General features: G+C 49.1%; 1 protein-coding gene across 1 annotated transcript in view; it reads right to left on the reverse strand.

Moving 5' to 3' along the window:
• FHAD1 (forkhead associated phosphopeptide binding domain 1) overlaps positions 1 to 20,693 on the reverse strand; it is a 125,638-nt gene that overhangs the window by 38,261 nt on the left and 66,684 nt on the right. Inside the window, exons 12-18 of the mRNA XM_045979202.1 lie at positions 20,038 to 20,121; positions 19,129 to 19,281; positions 18,011 to 18,206; positions 7,402 to 7,472; positions 5,642 to 5,794; positions 3,502 to 3,609; positions 3,162 to 3,269 (exon numbers count right to left, since the gene is read on the reverse strand). Coding sequence (XP_045835158.1) covers positions 3,162 to 3,269; positions 3,502 to 3,609; positions 5,642 to 5,794; positions 7,402 to 7,472; positions 18,011 to 18,206; positions 19,129 to 19,281; positions 20,038 to 20,121 — 873 coding nt within the window. The remainder of the gene's footprint in view (positions 1 to 3,161; positions 3,270 to 3,501; positions 3,610 to 5,641; positions 5,795 to 7,401; positions 7,473 to 18,010; positions 18,207 to 19,128; positions 19,282 to 20,037; positions 20,122 to 20,693) is intronic.

Here is a 20,693-nt window from a genome sequence, read left to right on the forward strand (position 1 = left end):
CTCTCCACCGCGCTGCTCCCAAGTTCCCAGGCAGGTAATGGGAGTTCACCTCTCACGTCACCTCGAAACCCGCATTATGACCTAGCATCCTTTTCCTTAAAGATTCATTTGATAACGTGGCAGAAGGTCTAATAAAAACAAAAACCCAAGAGCCGTTTGAGGTTGATTAGTCTGTGTCTGGGACTTTTATCTCAGATTTGCCCATCAAGAAACCACAGAGAGATTCTGCTGTAGGTAGGTTGCCGTTTTCCTAGGCTTGGGATGACCTGGCCACAGCCCCTCCCTGCAATGAGGCTGACCCCATCATGCCTTCTTCCTTAAATCTCTCTCCTGAAGTCCCCTATGACCTCGACATCTCTAAATTCCAGGGCCTTCTCCAGGCCCCTGAGCTGAGCTGTTGACCTCTTGGTGGCATTTGGCCCCTGTGAACCCTTGGAAGACTCTGTTCCTCGTCAGCACCCCTGGAGAAATAACTCAGGGCCAGTCCTCAGTGACACTGTTTACATGGGTCGCTGAGCACAGCCATGCAGGTGACCCCAGGTGACACCCAGCACATAAACATCTTCCCTCCTTGGAGCAGATGGCATCGCAGGGGCTCTGCCCGGCCCAACTCCTCATCTCTCCTGCAGCAGTGGGTGGGCGAGGATGCCACTGAGCAGTGAGGATGGGGAGGGGGTCTGCAGGGGAGGATGTACCTGTTATCAAAGCTCTTCACACACAACTCTGTGCCTATTCCAACAGCCACACGGGCTGAGCAACAATTTGGGGTCAAACACTGCACTGTGCATGGCTGCCGGCCCTCACAGCCACCCTTAAAGTCAGGAGGTCCTGAGCGATCTGCTGAGGCCCATATGTCGTCAAGCCAGGATTTGAAACTGCGTTGCACGTGGCTACAAGGCCTGAACTCTTCACCCCTCTGAGCTGCCTCGGGGTGCAGGAGCTCATGAGAACAGTACGTGAAAAAGACTCTGAGGTCCAAGGGTGACCACAAATTAAGCTTGCGCCAATGATGTCATAGAGCTCTCCCCAAAGCTGGTTTGGGAGCATCAGTATAAGTACAAAATCTTTAACAGGGGAGAAGAGTCCTGCTCTGCGCCACCATGGCTGGAGAACCGGGTCAGGTTTTGGCTACCGCACTTTGGAAAGAAAACAGAGTGGGGATTGCCAACCCAGATGTCTACAAGGACTAGACAGGGGCCGGCAAGGAAGTGGGCTGCAATGAACGTGACAGGGAATGGTGGGGATGGTGGGAAATCGCTGCTGCTTGGGTGAGCTCCCGTCGCTTCTGCCAAGTGGAAATGGGGCCAGATTTTCCGATTTTTCAGGAGAGGATGGAAATCTGGATTTTTAAGTAAATGTTATGAATTCAAAATAAAATACTTGGGGACCTTCTGCACAGCAGAGGAAACAGTCAACAAAACAAAAAGGCAACCCACGGAATGGGAGAAGATATTTGCAAATGACAGTACAGACAAAAGGTTGATATCCAGGATCTATAAAGAACACCTCAAACTCAACACACACAAAACAGATAATCATATCAAAAAATGGGCAGAAGACATGAACAGACACTTCTCCAATGAAGACATACAAATGGCTATCAGACACATGAAACAATGCTCATCATCACTAGTCATCAGGGAGATTCAAATTAAAACCACATTGAGATATCACCTGACACCAGTTAGAATGGCCAAAATTAGCAAGACAGGAAACGTGTGCTGGAGAGGATGTGGAGAAAGGGGAACCCTCTTACACTGTTGGTGGGAATGCAAGTTGGTGCAGCCACTTTGGAGAACAGTGTGGAGATTCCTCAAGAAATTAAAAATAGAGCTTCCCTATGACCCTGCAATTGCACTACTGGGTATTTACCCCAAAGATACAGATGTAGTGAAAAGAAGGGCCATCTGTACCCCAATGTTTATTGCAGCAATGGCTACGGTCGCCAAACTGTGGAAAGAACCAAGATGCCCTTCAACGGACGAATGGATAAGGAAGATGTGGTCCACATACACGATGGAGTATTATGCCTCCATCAGAAAGGATGAATACCCAACTTTTGTAGCAACATGGACGGGACTGGAAGAGATTATGCTGAGTGAAATAAGCCAAGCAGAGAGAGTCAAGTATCATATGGTTTCACTTATTTGTGGAGCATAACAAAGAACATGGAGGACATGGGAAGATGGAGAGGAGAAGGGAGGTGAGGGAAATTGGAAGGGGAGATGAGCCATGAGAGACTATGGACTCTGAAAAACAACCTGAGGGTTTTGAAGGGGCGGGGGGTGCGAGGTTGGGGAAGCAGGTGGTGGGTAATAGGGAGGGCACGTACTGCATGGAGCACTGGGTATGGTGCAAAAACAATGAATACTGTTATGCTGAAAAGAAATTTTAAAAAAGTGAAAAAAAAAAACCTTGGGGACCAAACATAACATGCCCCTGGGCCCTTTTAAGACAGGAAGCTGCCAATCTGTGCCTTCTAGAGAACAGAGCAGACCAGAGGAGGGGACCAAGGCCAGGATCCAGGAGAAATAAGGGCATTTGGGTCTGGAGAGGAGCAGGTGTCTCTATTTTCAAGCCTCTAAAAGTTATTATGTGGACGAGGAGGTGGATAGGACTGCAGGAGCCCAGGAGGCCAGTGGGGGATTGACATTCTTCTGGGAGAAAGAGTTCACTTGTGCTCAACCTAAAGGAAGAATTTTCTGCCAGCCTGAGGCATCCCCACTGGGCTGGACTGGCCTGGCCTGCAGAAAATTCCCTGATGGCAGAGCCGAAGGCTGGATGTGAGGATATCGCTGAAGGACTGACACAGTCCTGAAGTCCCAGAACTCTGCACCTGCTCCACATCCATGCTGTGGGACACAATCTCCATGCAGAAGATGCTCGCGTCATCAGCCCCAACTTGTCTCTCAAGTCCTATCTATGTCTGTATTTTTGCTGCTAACAATTTCTCCAACTGGGTTGTCCAAGTTAGGACTCCAGGGCTCTCACCTCGAGCCCCACTGCTTCCCAGAGTAGCCGAACCCTCCCGAGGACAGATCGCTGTAGGAAAGCTCTGCCACACTCTACCCCTTCATCCGTGGTTCAGAGCTGACTGCCATGTGGCCCGCAAGCCGGATTTGGGCTCTAGCCGACAGTCCCCCCACCCCGCCCCTGCATACCTCCTTCTGGCGGGCTAAGCGATTCTCCAGCTCTTGGACCCTCTTCTGTTCTTCTTCTAATGCTTCCTTCACTCTGCTTTTCTCTTGCATAATGTTTTCCTCCCAGACCTGCAATCCAAAGGCCATTGTTTAATAGACATTGTCGCCATGGTAGGAACCCGGACTCTGTACCAGGAACTGCGCCGGTGGCCCTTTGCTGCTCTCCACTACCCACGGGGGAGACCGCAGGCAGCAGGAGCAAGGGATCAGGCAGCCTCAGATTAGAGCCCCAGGTTGGTCCTCCCGGGGTGTGTGACCCTGATTTGGGCTCAGGCCGACTCTGTCTCCCCCAGCTGCCTACCTTCTTCTGGCGGGCTAAGCGATTCTCCAGCTCTTGGATTCTGTTTTGTTCTTCTTCTAATGTTTCTTTTGCTCTGTTTTTCTCTTGAGTAATGCTTTCCTCCAAAGCCTGAAAGTCAATGACTATTGTTTAATAGACAGTTTCCATGGCAGGAATCTGGACTCCGTGCCAGGCATTGCACGGGCTATCTCTTTGCTCCTACCACAAGCCCACTGGGGAGACTGCGTAGCTAGGAGCAAGGGATCCAGAGTAAGCAGGCCCCAGATCAGAGCCCCAGGTTGAGCCTTTCCGGGTGCTTGATCTTAGGAAGGTGAAAAGCGATAGACACCCCAGTCTCCCTATCTGTACAACAGGGAGGGTAATAGTGCTTCCTGCACTGGGTGAATGTTGAAGGGCAGATGAGAGGCTGAACACGGACCACTTGGCAGATGATCATCGTTCATGAATAAGGGTTGGTCATTTCTTCCGTGATCTCCACTTTGCAGAGGAGGAAACAGACTTAGAAGGATTAAGGATCTATCAAATTTACTAGCAAATCACATGAGCAGGGATTCGAATCCTGGTCCATTGACTCAAGAGCCGCTTTTCTAAGCCAGCGGTTGGCGAGCCATGGCCTACCAGCCAAATCTGGTCCGTGGTCTGCATTTTGTAAATAAAGTTTTATTGAAACACTTCCTTGCTCACTGTTTGTAGATTGCCTATGACTGCCTTTGCACTTACAATAGCAGAGCTGAGCAGTCATGACAGAGCAGCGTGGCCTGCAAAACTGAAAATATATACCATTTGGCTCTTTATGGAAAAAGTTTGCTGACCCTGATCTAAACCATGAGTGTGTGCCCAAGTCAAGTACATGTTTACAGCTCATATTAAATAAGGATTAGCTTGATAAAGCAACCTAGAATTTCTTACTATTCAAACAGTACTCAAATGAGTTGGGATTCATGAGGAGGAGTTTAATTAATGAATTTGACACAAGTATTTTTAGAAAGGGTGAGGGTAATAGTGTCTTATGGTCTAAGGAAGGTTCATTTAAAATTGGGACCCCCGCGGGGCTCCTAGATGACTCAGTCAGTTAAGCATTAGGACTTTATTTAACTTCCTACATGACAAAAGCACAGCCAAAGTCACGAGCCTCTGATGTAGGGTGATGGCAATGAAGTAGTTAAAACTTCATGGCAATCCCTGAATATAAAAAAGGGCCGACTCTTGGACAAAGATGAGAATGAGTTCATTATATGCAGTTTCCTGGCCTTCTCCAGACATTCTGATGTAGTGGGTCTGGGCTGGGGCCCGAGAATCTGTTTGTTTGTTTTTTTTTTAATTTGACAGAGAGACAGAGACAGAGAGAGAGAGAGAGTCAGAGGGAGAAGCAGACTCCCCGCTGAGCAGGGAGACCTATGCAGGGCTTGATCCCAGGACTCTGGGATCATGACCTGAGCCGAAAGCAGACACTTAACCAAATGAGCCACCCAGGCACCCGGAGAATCTGTATTTTTAACAGGTGTCCAGGTGGTGCTTATGAGGCAACTCTGGGAAAACCACCCTCTATGATTTGCTGCTGAAAATGTGGTCTGCAGACCTGTGTTGTCAGCACCAGCTGGGAGCTGGTTGGTACGCAGAATGCCAGTTTCTGCCCCAACCTTCCCGAGTCAGAATCTGCATTTTAACAGACTCCCCAGGGGCTCCCTGGGCACCTCTAAGTTTGAGAGGGGCTGCTGTAAAGTGTCTTGTAACTGGCTTCGTTTTTAGAAAAGTAGTAGCAATCTTGGCCATTTGTTCCTATGATACAAATCAAGAGAGAGAGAAGACGAAAATAACGTGAGGCTGGTCTTGCAAGCACTGAGAGACAATCTGTCAGTTACAAACCAGGACTGCAGTAATGACTTGAACTTGGCAAACTGACTGTGGTATTTGAGCTAATAAGGTACCATTTCCAGGAATTTCAATAACTTTGCTGTTTCAAGTTGAGTTTTAGAATTCAAGCTTCGCGTTACTTCCTCCATTACTCACTTATTTAATTAATTTACTTCCAGAGCATCAAACAAGGAATTGCTGAGATTTCTCCTCCCAAGTACAAGCCTGCAGAAGAGGCCATTCCATCAGCTTCCAGGAGTAAAGAAAATGACAGGGACCACCTTACCGCCTTCTCGTCCATCAGCCGCTTGATTCTGGCTTTCAGCCTCTCCTCTTGCTGCAGCCTGTCCTCAGTCAGCTTCTCCTTCTCTGCCAGATGCTCCCGCAGCTTCTCTTGCATGAAAGACTGCTGAGTTTCCTGAGAACTGTGGATCTTGATCTGAAATGAGAGGAAAGGAAGCTGAAGCTGATGAGGGGGACAGGACGAATTAAAGGAGTCATTTCAACATTTTTCTTTTCCAAATTCTTTTACCTTTGGGGGTACAAAGGTTTACACAGCCTTCAAAACACAGAAAGACTATGCTTAGCCTAGTTTCTGCTAGTGAACCTGTAGAGTAGAGTGGTCAAGAACCCAGACTCTCAGTGGTCAAGAACTCAGAATCTCAGCTCTACTTCTTTCTAGATGCTTTTTCATTTAGAAAATGAGGATAATAATTGTATCTGCCTCTTAGAGCAAGGATTAAGTGAGATCGTGATGGAAAGCTTCAGCACAGTGCTGAGCACATAGCAGGTGCTTGGTTAATGGAAGCTAGAATTGGGAGTTATTATTTGCTAGTGGAAGAGAAAAAGCAGTGAGCTAGGGTCAGAAGGCCTGAGCTTTCTCTTGATTCTTCCATCAACTAGCTTTGTGACTTGAAATAATCACCTAACCTCTGAGGGTCCATGTTCCTATCTATACAATAGGAAAAATGGGCCAGATCAGAGGTTGACAAAGTGCTGTCTACAGGCCAAATCTGGCTCACTGCGAATCTTTAAAAATAAAGTTTTATTGGAACAGAGCCATCTCCATCATGCTCATTCATTTACATCTTGTCTATGGCTGCTTTTACTCTATAGCAGCCGAGCTGAGTAGGCGTGACAGAGACTGTATGCCCTGCAAGCCTAAAATACTGACCTTCTGGCCCTTTGCTTTAGAAAAAGTTTGTGGACCCCTGGGTTAGATGGCCTGTGGGGTTGATCATGTGGTGGTCCCAATACTTCACTCTCTCTCCACTATGTCTTTGGCCGTGTACCTTGCAGTGCCCGCCCATACGCTGCTCTGATATTGAACTCAGCCACGAGAGCTACTTGGGCCAATGGGATGCTAACACAGCAGAGAACCGAAAAGCATTTCATGATTGGGCTGCTTTTTCTCTTGTACTTCCGCATCGCCATGGGAACATGCCCAAGCTAGCCTGCTTGAGGAGGAGAGACAGGTGGGGCAGAGAGGAGCTCCTCCAGCTGAGTCCAGCCTAGACTGATCGAGGGCCAGCCAACACCCAGACACTTGGGCAAGCCTGTCCAGGACTGGTGCACCCACCTAGTGGCTGACCCCTGATATGTGAGCAGTGAACAGTAACTGTGGAAGGCCACTGAAGTTTTGTAGGTGCTTATTACAAAGCATTGTTATGGCAATATCTTACCAGAGAGGTACCATCCCTAAGGATCCTCTGCCCCTAAAATGTGGACTTTATGTAACTTTTGGTAATTCTACTCCCTACGTTGCAGGTAGCTGTGTATTTAGTAAGCATGAGTCTCAAGATCTGATGGCATTTAAAGCTTTCTGATGATTTTGACACAAGACAACAAGCATCCTGTCTTTGCCCTTGCCCTCCTGGGAGATCTTAGCCACCCTGTCTCAATCTTTTTGTGTCAAGTGGGGATATCATGTCATGTCTTGCAGAATATGGACGGACTCGTTAACAGAGAAAAACCAGGGTTAAAATGCACAGTGGTATATAAACACCGAGGAGGAGCTGAAATGAACTTTCAAAGTCAAAGCATTACCTGAAGTTCCTGGGTTTGGCTTGTAATTTTTTTATAATATACCAGAAGATATTCCAGATACAAAGACAATCCTTGAAAAGAGAAGCAAGAAGGTTAAATATCCATTCAGTTCACCTCTTTCGCTTTCCGAATAATGTAACAGAGCTTGCTCGCAGGTGGACGAGGGCACCACGGCCCTCCCATCAAGAAGACCTGAGCTGCTGTCCCATGTGCGTTTTGTTTTGTTTTTTTGACAGAGAGAAATCACAACTAGGCAGAGAGGCAGGCAGAGAGAGAGGAGGAAGCAGGCTCCCTGCAGAGCAGAGAGCCGGATGTGGGGCTCGATCCCAGGACCCTGGGATCATGACCTGAGCCGAAGGCAGAGGCTTTAACCCACTGAGTCACCCAGGCGCCCCCCATGTGCGTTTTAAAAGTGGTTGGTCAGCCTTGGATGGGCTCAAATCCAGTTTCTTTATGAAGGTGGAAAATAAAACCCACCAGCAAAGCACCTATCAACTAAATGTCCACTGTGTGCCAAGCCATGAGCTGAGTATGGTGGGGGGGGCGGGGGAGGGGGTGAAGCTATTCCTCGAGGTTCAATCTGAGACATGGGGTCCGACTGTCTGAGGAGAATCGGCAGGGGCTCCGCAGGGCATGGAAGTGACTGCTGACCGAGGGGGGAGGGTGAGAGTCTCTGAGGAGAGGTCATTCGTCTGGAGCCATCATAGGAGGCTACTTGACCAAGGAGCTACTGGGCGTGGGCACTGTGCATAGGCAAAAGTCAGAGTTGGCGGGGAGGGCATTTTGGAATGCAAGAAGTGGGAAGCCAGGCTTCATAGTAGTCCCCGAGGATACCCACGTCCTAATCTCTGGAGCCTGTGAACGTTACCTGACGGGGCAGAGGAACTGTGCTGATGTGACCGAGTTAAGGATCTTGAGATGCAGGGAATTAGCCTGGCTTTTTGGGTGGACCCAGGATCATCCCCCGGGAGGATCTTACTCCAGACAGACAGAGGACAGGTGATGTCAGAGAAACAGAGCCTGGAAGACGCTGCCCTGCTGGCTCCAAAGATGGAGGCAAGGGCCACAAGCCAACGAACGCAAGGAGTAACGTTCTAGAGACTGGGAAAGCAAAGAAATGGATCCTTCCCCAGAGCCTTCAGAAGAACCCAGCCTCGCTGATCTCAGACTGTCGGCCTCCAGGGCTGTACGTGAATGAGGCGCCGCGTCTGTGCCATGTGTGAGAGCAGCCGCAGGGAACTAACACGGAGGGAGGCAGGTGGGCAGCTGGGGAAAGGCCGTGCGTACCCCGTGGGGTGCTGCGCTTAACTGGGACGCACAGACGGTGCGAGGCAGGGCTCGGAAGGTGGAGCGGGAGTGGAAGGCTGGGCCCACTTGTGGCGGGGCCAGAACAGTAGCCCAAGAAGTGTTAACTTGATAGAAACATCTCTGAAGTGTACTGAGCCTGGGTTGTGTGCCAGGCTCTCGGCCAAGCACTCAATGCATCACCCCACTGTATCACCTGATCGCCCTGTTTGACAGGTGAGGTAGCCAGGCTCTGAGAACTGTGGCGGCTGAGTGCCATCGGCGGGCAAACAGCCCAGCCCGGCCTTGGGCTCAAGTCAGTGTGACGCCAGCATTGGAGTCACTGGGACTTCAGTTGCTGTTGGAGCAGAGAACTGCCCTGATGAAGAGTGCTTTTTTCGTTTTGCTTTTTAAAAGGGTATTTTCAGAAAAATAGCTGGGATGAATTAGAGGTGGAGGGACTCGCTGGGTTTCCTGACCGCAGCTCTATCGCCAGGTTGGGCTAGGCACTTCTCTGTGTGGAGGGGTGCATCCTGGGCACCGTAGGACGCCAGGAGCCCCTTCCACCCCAGGTGTGACAACCAAAATGTCTCCAGACATTGCTAGGTGTCTCCCAGGGCTAAATCCCTTCCCGTGAGTTAGAGGCCGAGAGCCCATGGGTGTCCAGGTCTTCAGGGGTGAAGTTCTAAGGAAGGATGGGAGACATGGGGATAGAAAGGAGAGAAAGCTCTTTCTAGGAATTGGAGAGTGGCCCCACTATCAGACAGAAGAGACAGGCTGGGTGGTGTGGGGGCCGGAGAGAAGGGAAGAGCTGCCAAGCTCGTTTTCAGACATGCGGAATTTGAGGTACCGGAAGGACTCTCCGGAGGGGTGGTCCGCAGAGAGCAGGAACAGCCTGGCTCACCCAGGGCCTTCCTGAGATGAGGAGGGAGCAGCTGTCTTCTCCTGGTGGACGTGGCCCCAGCCAGGCACTCCACCTGCTGCCTGACACGGCACCAAATCAGCACCACCATTCCTGGCAGCACGGACGTGGGGATGTCCACTTGGCCACTGCTGCCGCGGGAGGGGTTGTTGAAGTACCTGGACGGAGACTCTCTTCGTGAGAAAGGAGATAAGAGTGAGGGGAGGACCAAGGACTGCCCTGGAGGAGACACTCAGGCAGGGGCAGGAGTAGGTGAAAGGGGCTGCTGAAAACAAATGGAGAAGGTCAGATGGGCAGGGTGTGTCAGTCCCAGGAGAGCCGAGGGGGTAAGAGTGTTTCCAGGAAGAGATCCAAGAGCGTTGGGGATGCCAGCGAGAACACAGGCTGGGGAAAGAGGGCGGGGCCGCCAGAGCAGGAGGGCTCCGCGTCAGTTACACGCAGGGACAAAGCAAGGAGCCAAAGACACTGTAGGACATCTGCAATGAAGACAGATGGCGTAACACACCTCCTCAAGATCATAGGTGGGACCGGAGTGTCAGCAGTAGAAAAAGAGCTAAAGAAGCAGCAGGTGCCAGGGAAGGACTGTCCTCTTGAGAGGCGTGTTTGATGGCCAGAGGAGGAATAAGAGGGAGAGAAATGCTGTAGGTGCCAGAGAAGGAAGTCATAATTCCAGACCTCGTGCACAGGCTCCCCTGAGAGGGAGAGAAGGGGCGACATGGAGGGATGAGCTGTATCTGGAGAAGGCACCGAGAATACAGTGGGAATTTGGAGGGAAGGGAGAAAAGACGGTCGAGAGAGAGAAAACAAGAGAGCTGAATATGTTCATGCCTGGGGCCTTGATCCCTGGCAGAGCAACTTTCTGAGAATTCCCAGCAGGCAAGAGTAGGACAATAATATAATAATAGCTCCCGAGTATTAAGCACGTGCTGTGTACCAGGCACCATGCCAGGAGTTCGACGCGTGATACTTTCTAATCCTTATAAACAACCCAGCATGGAAATGTGTTGGCATTTATAGGTGAGGCAACAGAAACTCAGCAAGATGGGGCTATGGGGCCCCATCCAGGTCTGAATCCAGACCCCAGTCGTTCTCCTTCAAGCAAATGGAGGCGTGCGAGTAAGGGTCAGGGTGGCAAATAAGAAGGGTGCATCAGGAAAGGGGCTCTGTGAGGAGATCAAGATGGCAGGCATTGGGGGCGGTGGCCTGGGTGATGTTGGCATGAACTTTAGGAGCACACAGATTTGGGGCGGCTAAAATGGGATTCAACCTGTGACCCAGGAACCCAAGGGGAAGGAGTAAAGCATGAACAGGATCCAGAGAGAATTAAGGAGAGGAAGGACTCGAGGATGTCGAAGGGGAAGAGGGAGTGTGTGATCATGAGTCTGGGTTCGATGATGAGCTGTACCATAACGGGATTTTTCTCTTCCCGAGAAGATGAAGCAATTCTTCATTATATTTCTGGTTACAAAAGTTATGTGTCTTGTACAAATCCAAACGTTACAGACATCCATGACGTGGAAAGTGTTCACTGCTCTAGCTTCCCTGGCCGGCACGCACCAGGTCTGCCAGAAGGAGCTGATGAACCACCATGTGAAAGCAAAGGTCCCACGCGATCCCACCACGCGATCCCACCACGCTGGGTAACACTCCCAACGCGTGCATGTCTTTTTCCTCGGCTTTTTCTTTCGGTTGGACACCGATACTTAGAAGCGGGAGCACACTATGCATATTGTATTACAACCTCCTTTTTTTCATTTAAAAATGTTGCGTATTTTGGTTATCTGAGAAAGAGGGATTCTTCCATGCATGCTGGGAAGCCTTTTATTTGTAACAAAGTCTTGCAGAAATAGACAGAAACAACTGACCTTGCCAGAAAAAATGCAGTCCTTTCTTCCCTTTATCAAAAGAAGCTGAGAAACCAGGCAGGAGGAGTGGGGGACTAACTTTCAAGGTCCCTCTTTAGGCATTCCACATCTGCCTAGCTGGACCACACAGCTAATCCCTCACCAGTCAGGTCTTCAGGGCCAACACCAACACTCCGGTCCCTTGGGTCGCTAGCCAACAATACTTCAAATAGTTCCCTTTTACATTACTTGACCTGCAACGCCTTGGGCGATTTGTTTCAGAATACACAGACCTAGGTGTTCTCTACCTCTCAGGACAGGCTTTACATCTTGGACAAGGCAGGTGGTATGGTAGTTGAGAGTAGGGGCCTGGAGGTCAAAAGGATCTGAACTGAATCCCAGCTCTACCACCTGGCTGTTGGGACACTCACCCCATTGTCATGACTCTAGGAAGGAGACCTGGAAAGGGCTCTTTTGGGTGCAACCCAACTGAATGCTCATGGCTACAAAAATCCCATTTGCTGCCAAGTGGAGATGGGGTTGCGGGTCGAGTTACCTCGGTGAGAATAAATCAAGCTGTACCGCCCATGCGTGTACCTGTCTGACCCCTGTTTAGGTCAGATTAGGTCAACAATTACTTCAGGTGGTGATCATGGCAGCTCCCACTTACTGAGACTTAGTGTGGCCCAGGCTCCATGACTGGTGTGCACACATCTCAGGATTTAATCCTCATGACATCCCAAAGGGCTCCTAGAGCCCCATTTTCTGAACAGGACAACAGGGCACACAGAAGTCAAGTAACCTGCTCACACAACAAGTTAGCGCACAGTTGAAATTCAGACTTTGGCAGCTATCCTCCAAAGCCCACGCTCAGAACCATTCCGCTGGTCCTGGGCTGGACCTTCCCTGGGCCTGGCTCATGGTGGGCAGTGGAGAGGGAGCTCACCTCGGGGAGTGAGCGCTCTTCGCTCTTTCCCTGCCCAAGATGATGACAGAACCTGTTTTCTAGGAATTGGGCGTGTACCTGGTACTTCTCTGGATCTTCAGAGAGAGGCCGGGGTCACAGAAAAACACAGGTATTGGGATCAGAGTGACCTGACTCCTGACCTTCCCAGGTACCAGCTGTGTGACCTTGAGCAAGTTTCTTAATGCACCGCGACTCAGTTTCCTTACCTGAAAAATAAAGACAATGATAGTACCTTGCTTATTGGGATATGGGAGGATAAAAGCACACGACGCATATAAAACATCTAACACAGTGATAAGCAGCCAGGAGGAGCTAAATAAACCATGGTCCCCACCCTTCTCTCAGGAACTGGGACACAGAAGGCCTTCAGGAGTGTTTGTGGAGGGCAGTGAATGACTGTGGACCCCTGCTGGCCTCAGTAATGTGAAGTACCTTGAATCTCCTTTTCATGCTGCAATACTCACAAAAGCAGTTTTTGAACCAGTTTCTTCATTTCTAAAAAGAGGGTAACAGTACCTGCCTCACAGAGTTGTTGTGAGGATGAACTGGGATAATGTATGGAAATGTCTGGAAGAGCATCTAGACTGGGAGTGCTCAGTAGTAAAGGATGACCACCATCATCGGTCATCCTCGCCATTATCACCTTCACCATCGTCGTCCTCCTCACCATTTCCACCACCACCATGGGATCACCGCCATGACTGTCCTACTCATCACCACTATCTCCTTATCACCACCATCATCATCCTCATCACCTCCATCATCATCCTCCCCACCACCATCATCATCCTCATCACCACCATCCTCCCCATCACCATCCTCCTCCCCACCATCATCATCCTCCCCACTACCATCATCATCCTCATCACCACCATCCTCCCCACCATCACCATCCTCCTCCCCACCATCATCATCCTCCCCACTACCATCACCATCCTCCTCCCCACCATCATCATCCTCCCCACTACCATCATCATCCTCATCACCATCCTCCCCACCACCATCATCATCCTCCTCCCCCCATCGTCGTCATCCTCCCCACCACCGTCCTCATCGCCATCACCATCCTCCCCACCACCACCATCATCCTCCTCCCCCACCATCGTCATCCTCCCCATCACCATCATTATCCTCATCACCACAATCCTCCCCACCACCGTCCTCATCGCCATCACCATCTGAGCCACCACCATCGTCATCCTCATCACTATCACCATCATATCATATCATCATATCATATCATATCATATCATATCACATCATATCATATCACCGCCATCATAGTCATATCACCTTCATCATCCTCACTTATCCTCACGCCCACTGTCCTCATCACCCTCACCATCTTCACCATCCTCACCACCACTCCCGTGGCTGCTGCCATCTGTGTGGAGATGGTTCTGTGCTAGGATTGAAATGCAGCAGTAGCTAACACAGAGAATGCAGGGAATTCTCTAGCTCGCCCCTTTCTTTTAGTCTTTTGGGGCCTTGCCATAATACTGCTTCTACCGGAAGAGAAAAATACTTAACCATCAACTCTTGCCGAATGAATGAAGGATGGCCCCTACTCACTGGCCTTTCTGTTATTACCCTTCATGCTTCCTCTTTGACTTCTCAGAGCCAGATAGCTGTAATCACACAATATAGTCCGTGTTCCCCCCGCAGGTGTTCCACAGAGCATTATTCCGAAAGATATTAGATGCAGGTGAGGACAGCCAAAAAGGAAAAATGTGTTTTGGGAACACTGCATTCTTTACCCCATTTTTCTAGATCCATAGGGCATATTAGTATAGAAGGGACTCTGCACTTGAGATGGCAGGTCTGAGAAATGTTGCCTGAAATGATTTTCTTCATCTTTCTAGAATTGCTGACCTGAAACTTAACTCTATAATCCACATTTCTTTATGATAACATATATGACTAGATTTATGGACATAAGCTATAAGGACTAAAATGGTCTTGGACATGGGGAGGGGATGGTACACACAAAGCTTGTCCCAACTATTACTAGGACAGAGATGATGGTCTTTGTTTCAGTTCTAATCTTGGAGAACAGCTGGCACTGTGACCCACATTTTACCTGATTTCACGTTTGCTCAAGACTGCCAAGATTACAACGTAACACTGGGATAGGGGAGCCCATGGGTGGTCAGGAGAAGGCCAGTTCTCCTGTTCTCTGTGCTATACACGAGGGACAGGCAGTTATAAAAGTTATCTTCTTTTTGCTTTTGCCTTCTTTTTAAAGGAACTTTACACCACCTTCAGGACTACTTTGGGGAAATCATGGCTAGAGATGTTGAATAGTCAGAGTTGAAAATCCCTCCTCTAGTCTCATTTATTGCTATAAGAATGTCAAATTCAGGGATGCCTGGGTGGCTCAGTTGGTTAAGCCGCTGCCTTCGGCTCGGGTCATGATCCCAGCATCCTGGGATCGAGTCCCACATCGGGTTCCTTGCTCAGCGGGAGCCTGCTTCTCTGTCTGCCTCTGCCTGCCACTCTGTCTGCCTATGCTCACTCTGACAAATAAATAAATAAAATCTTTAATAAAAAAAAGAATGTCAAATTCATGTAGCCTCTATCAAGGGTGACTTGGCAAGGTGTAACAACAATCTTCAAAATGTCAGAGTTCCTCAAGGTGTAGCCCTGGGCAATCTCCCTCATATACTTTCTTTCTAAGTGAGAGCATTCACATCTATGGCTTTAATCATCCATCTAGTCACCCATCCATCCACCCATCCATCTATTCATTCATCCATCTGTCCATCTGTCTGTCCATCCACCCACCCATCTATCCACCCCCCCATCCCTCCTATCCACCCACCATCCATTCGCCCATCCATCTACCTACCTTCTATCCACCACCCATCCATCCCCCATCCTTCCATCTGTCCATCCGCCCGTCCATCCACCCACCCCCCATCTCTCCCATCCACCCACCATCCATCCCCCATCCATCTGTCCATCCCTCCACCCTTCTATCCACCCATCCACCCATCCATCCCCCATTCATCCCCCATCCATCCATCCATCCCATCCATCCACCCATCCATCCCTCTCTCCCTCCCCCCCACCCATCCCTCTCACAGTTATTTATTAAGCACCCACTAAGTGGCCCATGCTTTTCTGGCTTCTGGAGATACGCCACACTAACATCTATTTCCAGACTAGACATACAGGGTCACAGCCGCATCCCTGCCGCCTCATCTTGAGGCACTTCCTTCAACCCTGGTCTTCATGCAGTGTTCCTTATTCTGGATTTTAGTGAGGGAAGCATTGTCTGTCCTTTTATACAAGCCAGAAACCTGGAGATCTGCAGACCCCTTTCTCTGTCACTTCCCTTCTAACTATATCCAATTCCATAACGGAGGCCTGTTGATTTACCTCTTACATGCCTGAGAAACCTCTCTCTTTCTCTATCCCGCCCTTGCCCTGGAGCCACCATCATCTCTTGTGACAGCCTCCTAACTGGTTCTCTGGTGCTCTGTGATGACCTTTTTCCAGGAACATTTTCCACTCACAGCCAAGAGGATTATCTACAGAAGCAAACGTGTTCCATCAGTTCCCTACTTTAAATCTTTCGTTGACTTCTCACCGCTCTTAGGTTAAAGCAGACCTTCTTAGCAGGGCCGCGTAAGCCCACAAGGCACAGCCCCTGCTGCCCTTCCCTGCCAGTCCTGCCCCACCTCAGACCCCCATTTCTTTAAGTCCCTTGTGTTCTTCATGCTCCCCTCCCACCACCATGCAACCCTTTTTGCCCAGAATTTTTCCCCCCTCCCTTCTTCGGCAAATAAATTCTATCCTGCAGATGCCCTGCCCTCCCTGACGGGTCAGAGTCCTGCAGGTCTCCTTTGTAGCACTTGTCACCTTCAAATTTTATGTCTGAGAGATTTCTCAACTTACGCCCACCCTCCCCTCCCCAGACCACAAGGTCTTTGAGGGCAGGAATGGTGCCTATTTCCCCCTCAATATAGTAATGTAGCCAATTTCAAATGTACAGATAAAGCTAGAGAAATTTTCTAACACCCATACACTCATGACCACGATTCCACCTGATCCAACCCACTACATCTCTGCCCCACACAGGGCTGGTCTCTAGTAGGCACATAATAAATCTTCGTTGAATGAGATTGGCTCAATGTCCTTCTACCTCTAAAATGATAATGTAAAGTGAATAGGTATATGTTTGATAGCGTTCACTTCAGTATTATCTAGAAGTATGGAGAAGTGGAAACAACCTAAATGCCCATGATAAAAAAAATTAAAAAAAATGTATGGGTAATGCCTACTCTGTGCCAGATACTACTCTGAGTACTTTACACATACCAGTACATTGTAATCTTCACAACAATCTTAAGCATTAGGTACTCTGTATTATCCTCAGTTTACAGGTAAGGAATCTGAGGCATAGAGAGAATAAGAATCCTACAGCTATTTCCATGGGAAAATGCTGTGAACGTTACAACTGAACTCTTAACAGTCGTGACAACATCAAATACTGGCAAAAGACGTGGAGCAACAGGAACTCTTGTGCATTGCTGGCGGGAATGCAGAATGGTGTAGGCCCTATGGAGGACAGTTTGGTGGTTTCCTTAAAAACTAAGCCTACTCTTACTACAGGCTCTAGCAATTATACTCCCTGGTATTTACCCAAAGGTGTTGAAAACTTACATCCACACAAAATCCTGCACATGGATGGTGATATTAGCTTTACTCATAACTGTCAAAACTTGGAAGCAACCAGGATGTCCTTCACTAGGTGGACAGATAGATAAACCATGGTCCATCCGGACAATTATTCGGTGCTAAACAGAAGTGAGTTATCAAGTCGTGAAAAGACACGGAGGGAACTGAAGTGCATGTTATTAAGTGAAAGCAACCAGTCTAAAAGGTTGTATGATTCCAACTGCATAACGTTCTGGAAAAGGCAGAACCATGGAGGCAGTGAAAAGATCGATGGTCGCCAGGGGCTGGAGGTTGGGGAAAGGACGAATAGGCAGAGAGCAGAGGATTTTTAGGACAATGAAACCATCCTGCATGATTCGATAATGGTAGATACATGACACCTTTGTTCAAACCAGAGAACATGCAATGCCAAGAGTGAGTCCCGATGTGAAGCATCGTCTCTGGGCGTAATGGTGCGTCAGTGTAGGGTCACCACTCTGGTGGTGGGGGATGGTGATAATGAGGGGGACTGGGCATGTGGGGGGGCAGGGGGTACAAGGGAAGTCTCTGTACAATAATTTCTATTTTGCTGTGAACCTAGAACTGCTCTAAAAATCTATTAAAAATTATATATCTATGCATATATATATAAAATGCTAGTTGCTTCTGAGAGATAGGATTTAGCATAATTTTGCTTTAATTTTCCTTTTGCTTGTGTCACGTCTCATTTTTCTTCAGTAATCATGTCTCACTTTTTTTTTTTTTTTACCCCCAAGGAAAATCACTTCTCAAAGAAAGTCTGCAGAAGGGACTACTTGGCCACATACCTAAGAAGCTTTCCTCAACAGATGTCCCAGCATGATAAGATTTAACACGACATTTTAGAGTCATGCAACTACGTGAGGAAAAAAAAAAAAAGGTGACATTAACCTGTGTCGGAGCTGGATAACTGGATGCCGACATCCCGGAGGAGACGCTCCGTTTCCTCCAGCCAGGACAGCGACAGACGCAGGATGTCCAGCACCACCTTCTGGAGCCCTGAAACAGGTGGGCTCACCTGAAGGTTCTGAAGCGTGTCCACCTCTTTCTTCAGGTCCTTGCTACAGCAGGACATTTTCATGCAAGCCTGGAGAGACATGAAATCATGAGGGGCCCAGACCCTGTCGCTGGAGACGGCACCTGAAGAATGGTGCTGTTGCCTTTGCCATGAAGCAGACCATGCCCATGCTGGGCGCACTAGGACAGCTCCGCTTTCGCTCTTTTTTTTTTTTTCCCCCCCACTCTAATTTGGACTTTGGATGGTCAAGAGACCCCACTTTTAGGTATCTGTGGCAAATCGCCAAGGACCTCTGGCAGCAATGGGAGCCAAGTGTGGCGACTTCCGTTCGTCAAAATTCCTGTTGAGATCCATGTCTCAGCTGGTCAAAAAGCGGGGTTTCCTGTCTCAAAAGGGTGCTGACAAGCCAGCATTTGCGCAGGCTCCCCAAATAGTAGCTGCTTATTTCCAGAGAAAGCAGAAGCAGCTGCCTGTTCTGGAAGGCTCCATTTCGGTGTGGGAGCCCCCTGGGGGTTCAGGCAGACTCCTGGGCCCGTCTCCTCCAGAATCAAAAGCAAAAAAAGAGGCGCACACACACACACACACACACACACACACACACACAAAGACCCCAAAACAACAGACTTTCCCCTGCTGGGTCAAAAAAAAAAATAGCAATAATAATTCAAATAAAGAGCAGGAATGTTTCTTTGATTTCTCTGGAAATAACAGGAGACTTACTTATTCATTTATGCGTGGGTCTGGGGCCTCCCCAAGTCAGTACCAGAAGCGTGTCAGGCCTCTTTCCTTGGCCATACTAAATTCATCTGGGAGGCGTTTTTTGGAGGCTCTTTGTTTTCTGCTCCCAAACAGATTTCTCCAACAAGAGAAAAGGACAAAAGAGAGCAGAGCATTTCTGCCTGACCTGCTTCACAAACCCTGGGCAATTTCCCAAACTAGCAGCACAAGAATGAGATGAAGGGGACATGTGTAAAAAGCCGAGAGAGGCCACCTGGCAGCTGTCTAGAGATGCCTTCAGCTTCTCCATGTTCTCTATGATTTCCTCCTGTTTGGAATTGCTGAGCTGAGTCTCCTTTTGCAGCGTCCATTTTTTTTGCTGAAAGTTGATGTTGTCCTCAGTGACCTGGGTAATCTTCTCTATTAGCTGGTGAGAAAAAGAAAAGAGAGATTTACAGGACAGGGTGGCTCTGGGAGGGGAGCTGGGAGCATTACTTCAAGCTCCCGGGGCCACAGGTGAGCAGGGAGGCCCTGACGTTGGTGATGGCCCTGGTTCTTGGTGATGGCCCTGGAGGAGGATATTGGCTCTGTCTCCAGGACAGAGCTTTTAAGAGCCAAAGATCTGTAATGTTGTCATGAGTTTGTTCATGAGTTTGTTCTAGATTCTTCTGCATAGTAGCAGTGATTTGTAACACGGAGCCTGATGCTGTGGGCTCGTAAATAGCAGGTCGGTGTCTGCAGTCAATGCGAGCGGCCCATGCTGGGTCTTCTCCCAAATGCATGGACACAGAGTATTGGGAAGAAAATCAAAGAATGACAAGCCAATCGTTATGGCCAGAAGTCCACCCCCATGACCATCACTTCCCTTCAGAAAGAAGAAGTGAGAATGCATCATCTACGGAGAGGCAGCATCCCCCTTTTAAGGTTCTAACGAAGGGTAAATGTGTGTGTCTGGAGACCAGAAATAGGCCTGAGTGGTTTAATTTGATTTTCACAGAAACATTTCAAGGGAGTTTAACTGGCTTTTACTTTAAAAGCCAGGAAATCCCATAAAATCAAAACAAATCTTTATGGTGTAGCAACAGTGTGAAAAATATATACCACCAACAAAACACAGAAGCATATGCTCCCAATGTCTGGAGTCCCAGGTCCCCGAAGGGGGAAGTAACAACGCGAGACAAACCTGCTGATCGGTGATGGGCTTGTCCAGAAACGGCTTCACTCGTCCATAGGTGGCCTTGATGACTTGACTTCTGAAATGCTCCAGCTACAGCACAAAGGGAAGGCGACACAGTGAGTGGGGCTGGTGGGAGTCTGCAAGCCCGGGTGCGGCGTTTCCAGCGCCGGGGGTCCAGGAGGGAGGACGGTCCGTGCACCGCTAACGGTCATTATGGGTCACGAATATCTTCACCTCTCACTGGAAGGGGCAGTGCCAACAGAAGAGAACAGAGCAGCAGATTTTAATTACTTTTTAGGTCTGCCTGCCAAGCCCAGCCGACCCATGTGGGCAGCGTACACACGCCTCGTGCCCTCGGAAGAACCACTTGGTGCCAATTATCCAGTGGGAAGTCTGGGGCCGGGAGCGTTCTTCCCTAATTGTTAAGTTGGCTCCAGACTGTGAAATAAATATTGAAGCCGTCAGCCGAAGTAAATGGTGTCATCAGCTCGGGTGCCTGGCGAAAGGACAACACGCTCCCTTCTGCCATTCTGGGCCTCCAACCGTCCATGTCCTGAACACCCTGTCTATTGTCTTCGTCTCCCCAGAGCCTGGTACGGTGCCTGGCAGAGTGGGCGCTCAATACATATTCATCAGATGCTCGTATGCAGAGACATCTGTCC

Source organism: Meles meles, chromosome 1 (genome assembly GCF_922984935.1).
Source record: "Meles meles chromosome 1, mMelMel3.1 paternal haplotype, whole genome shotgun sequence".
Lineage (NCBI taxonomy): Eukaryota > Metazoa > Chordata > Mammalia > Carnivora > Mustelidae > Meles > Meles meles.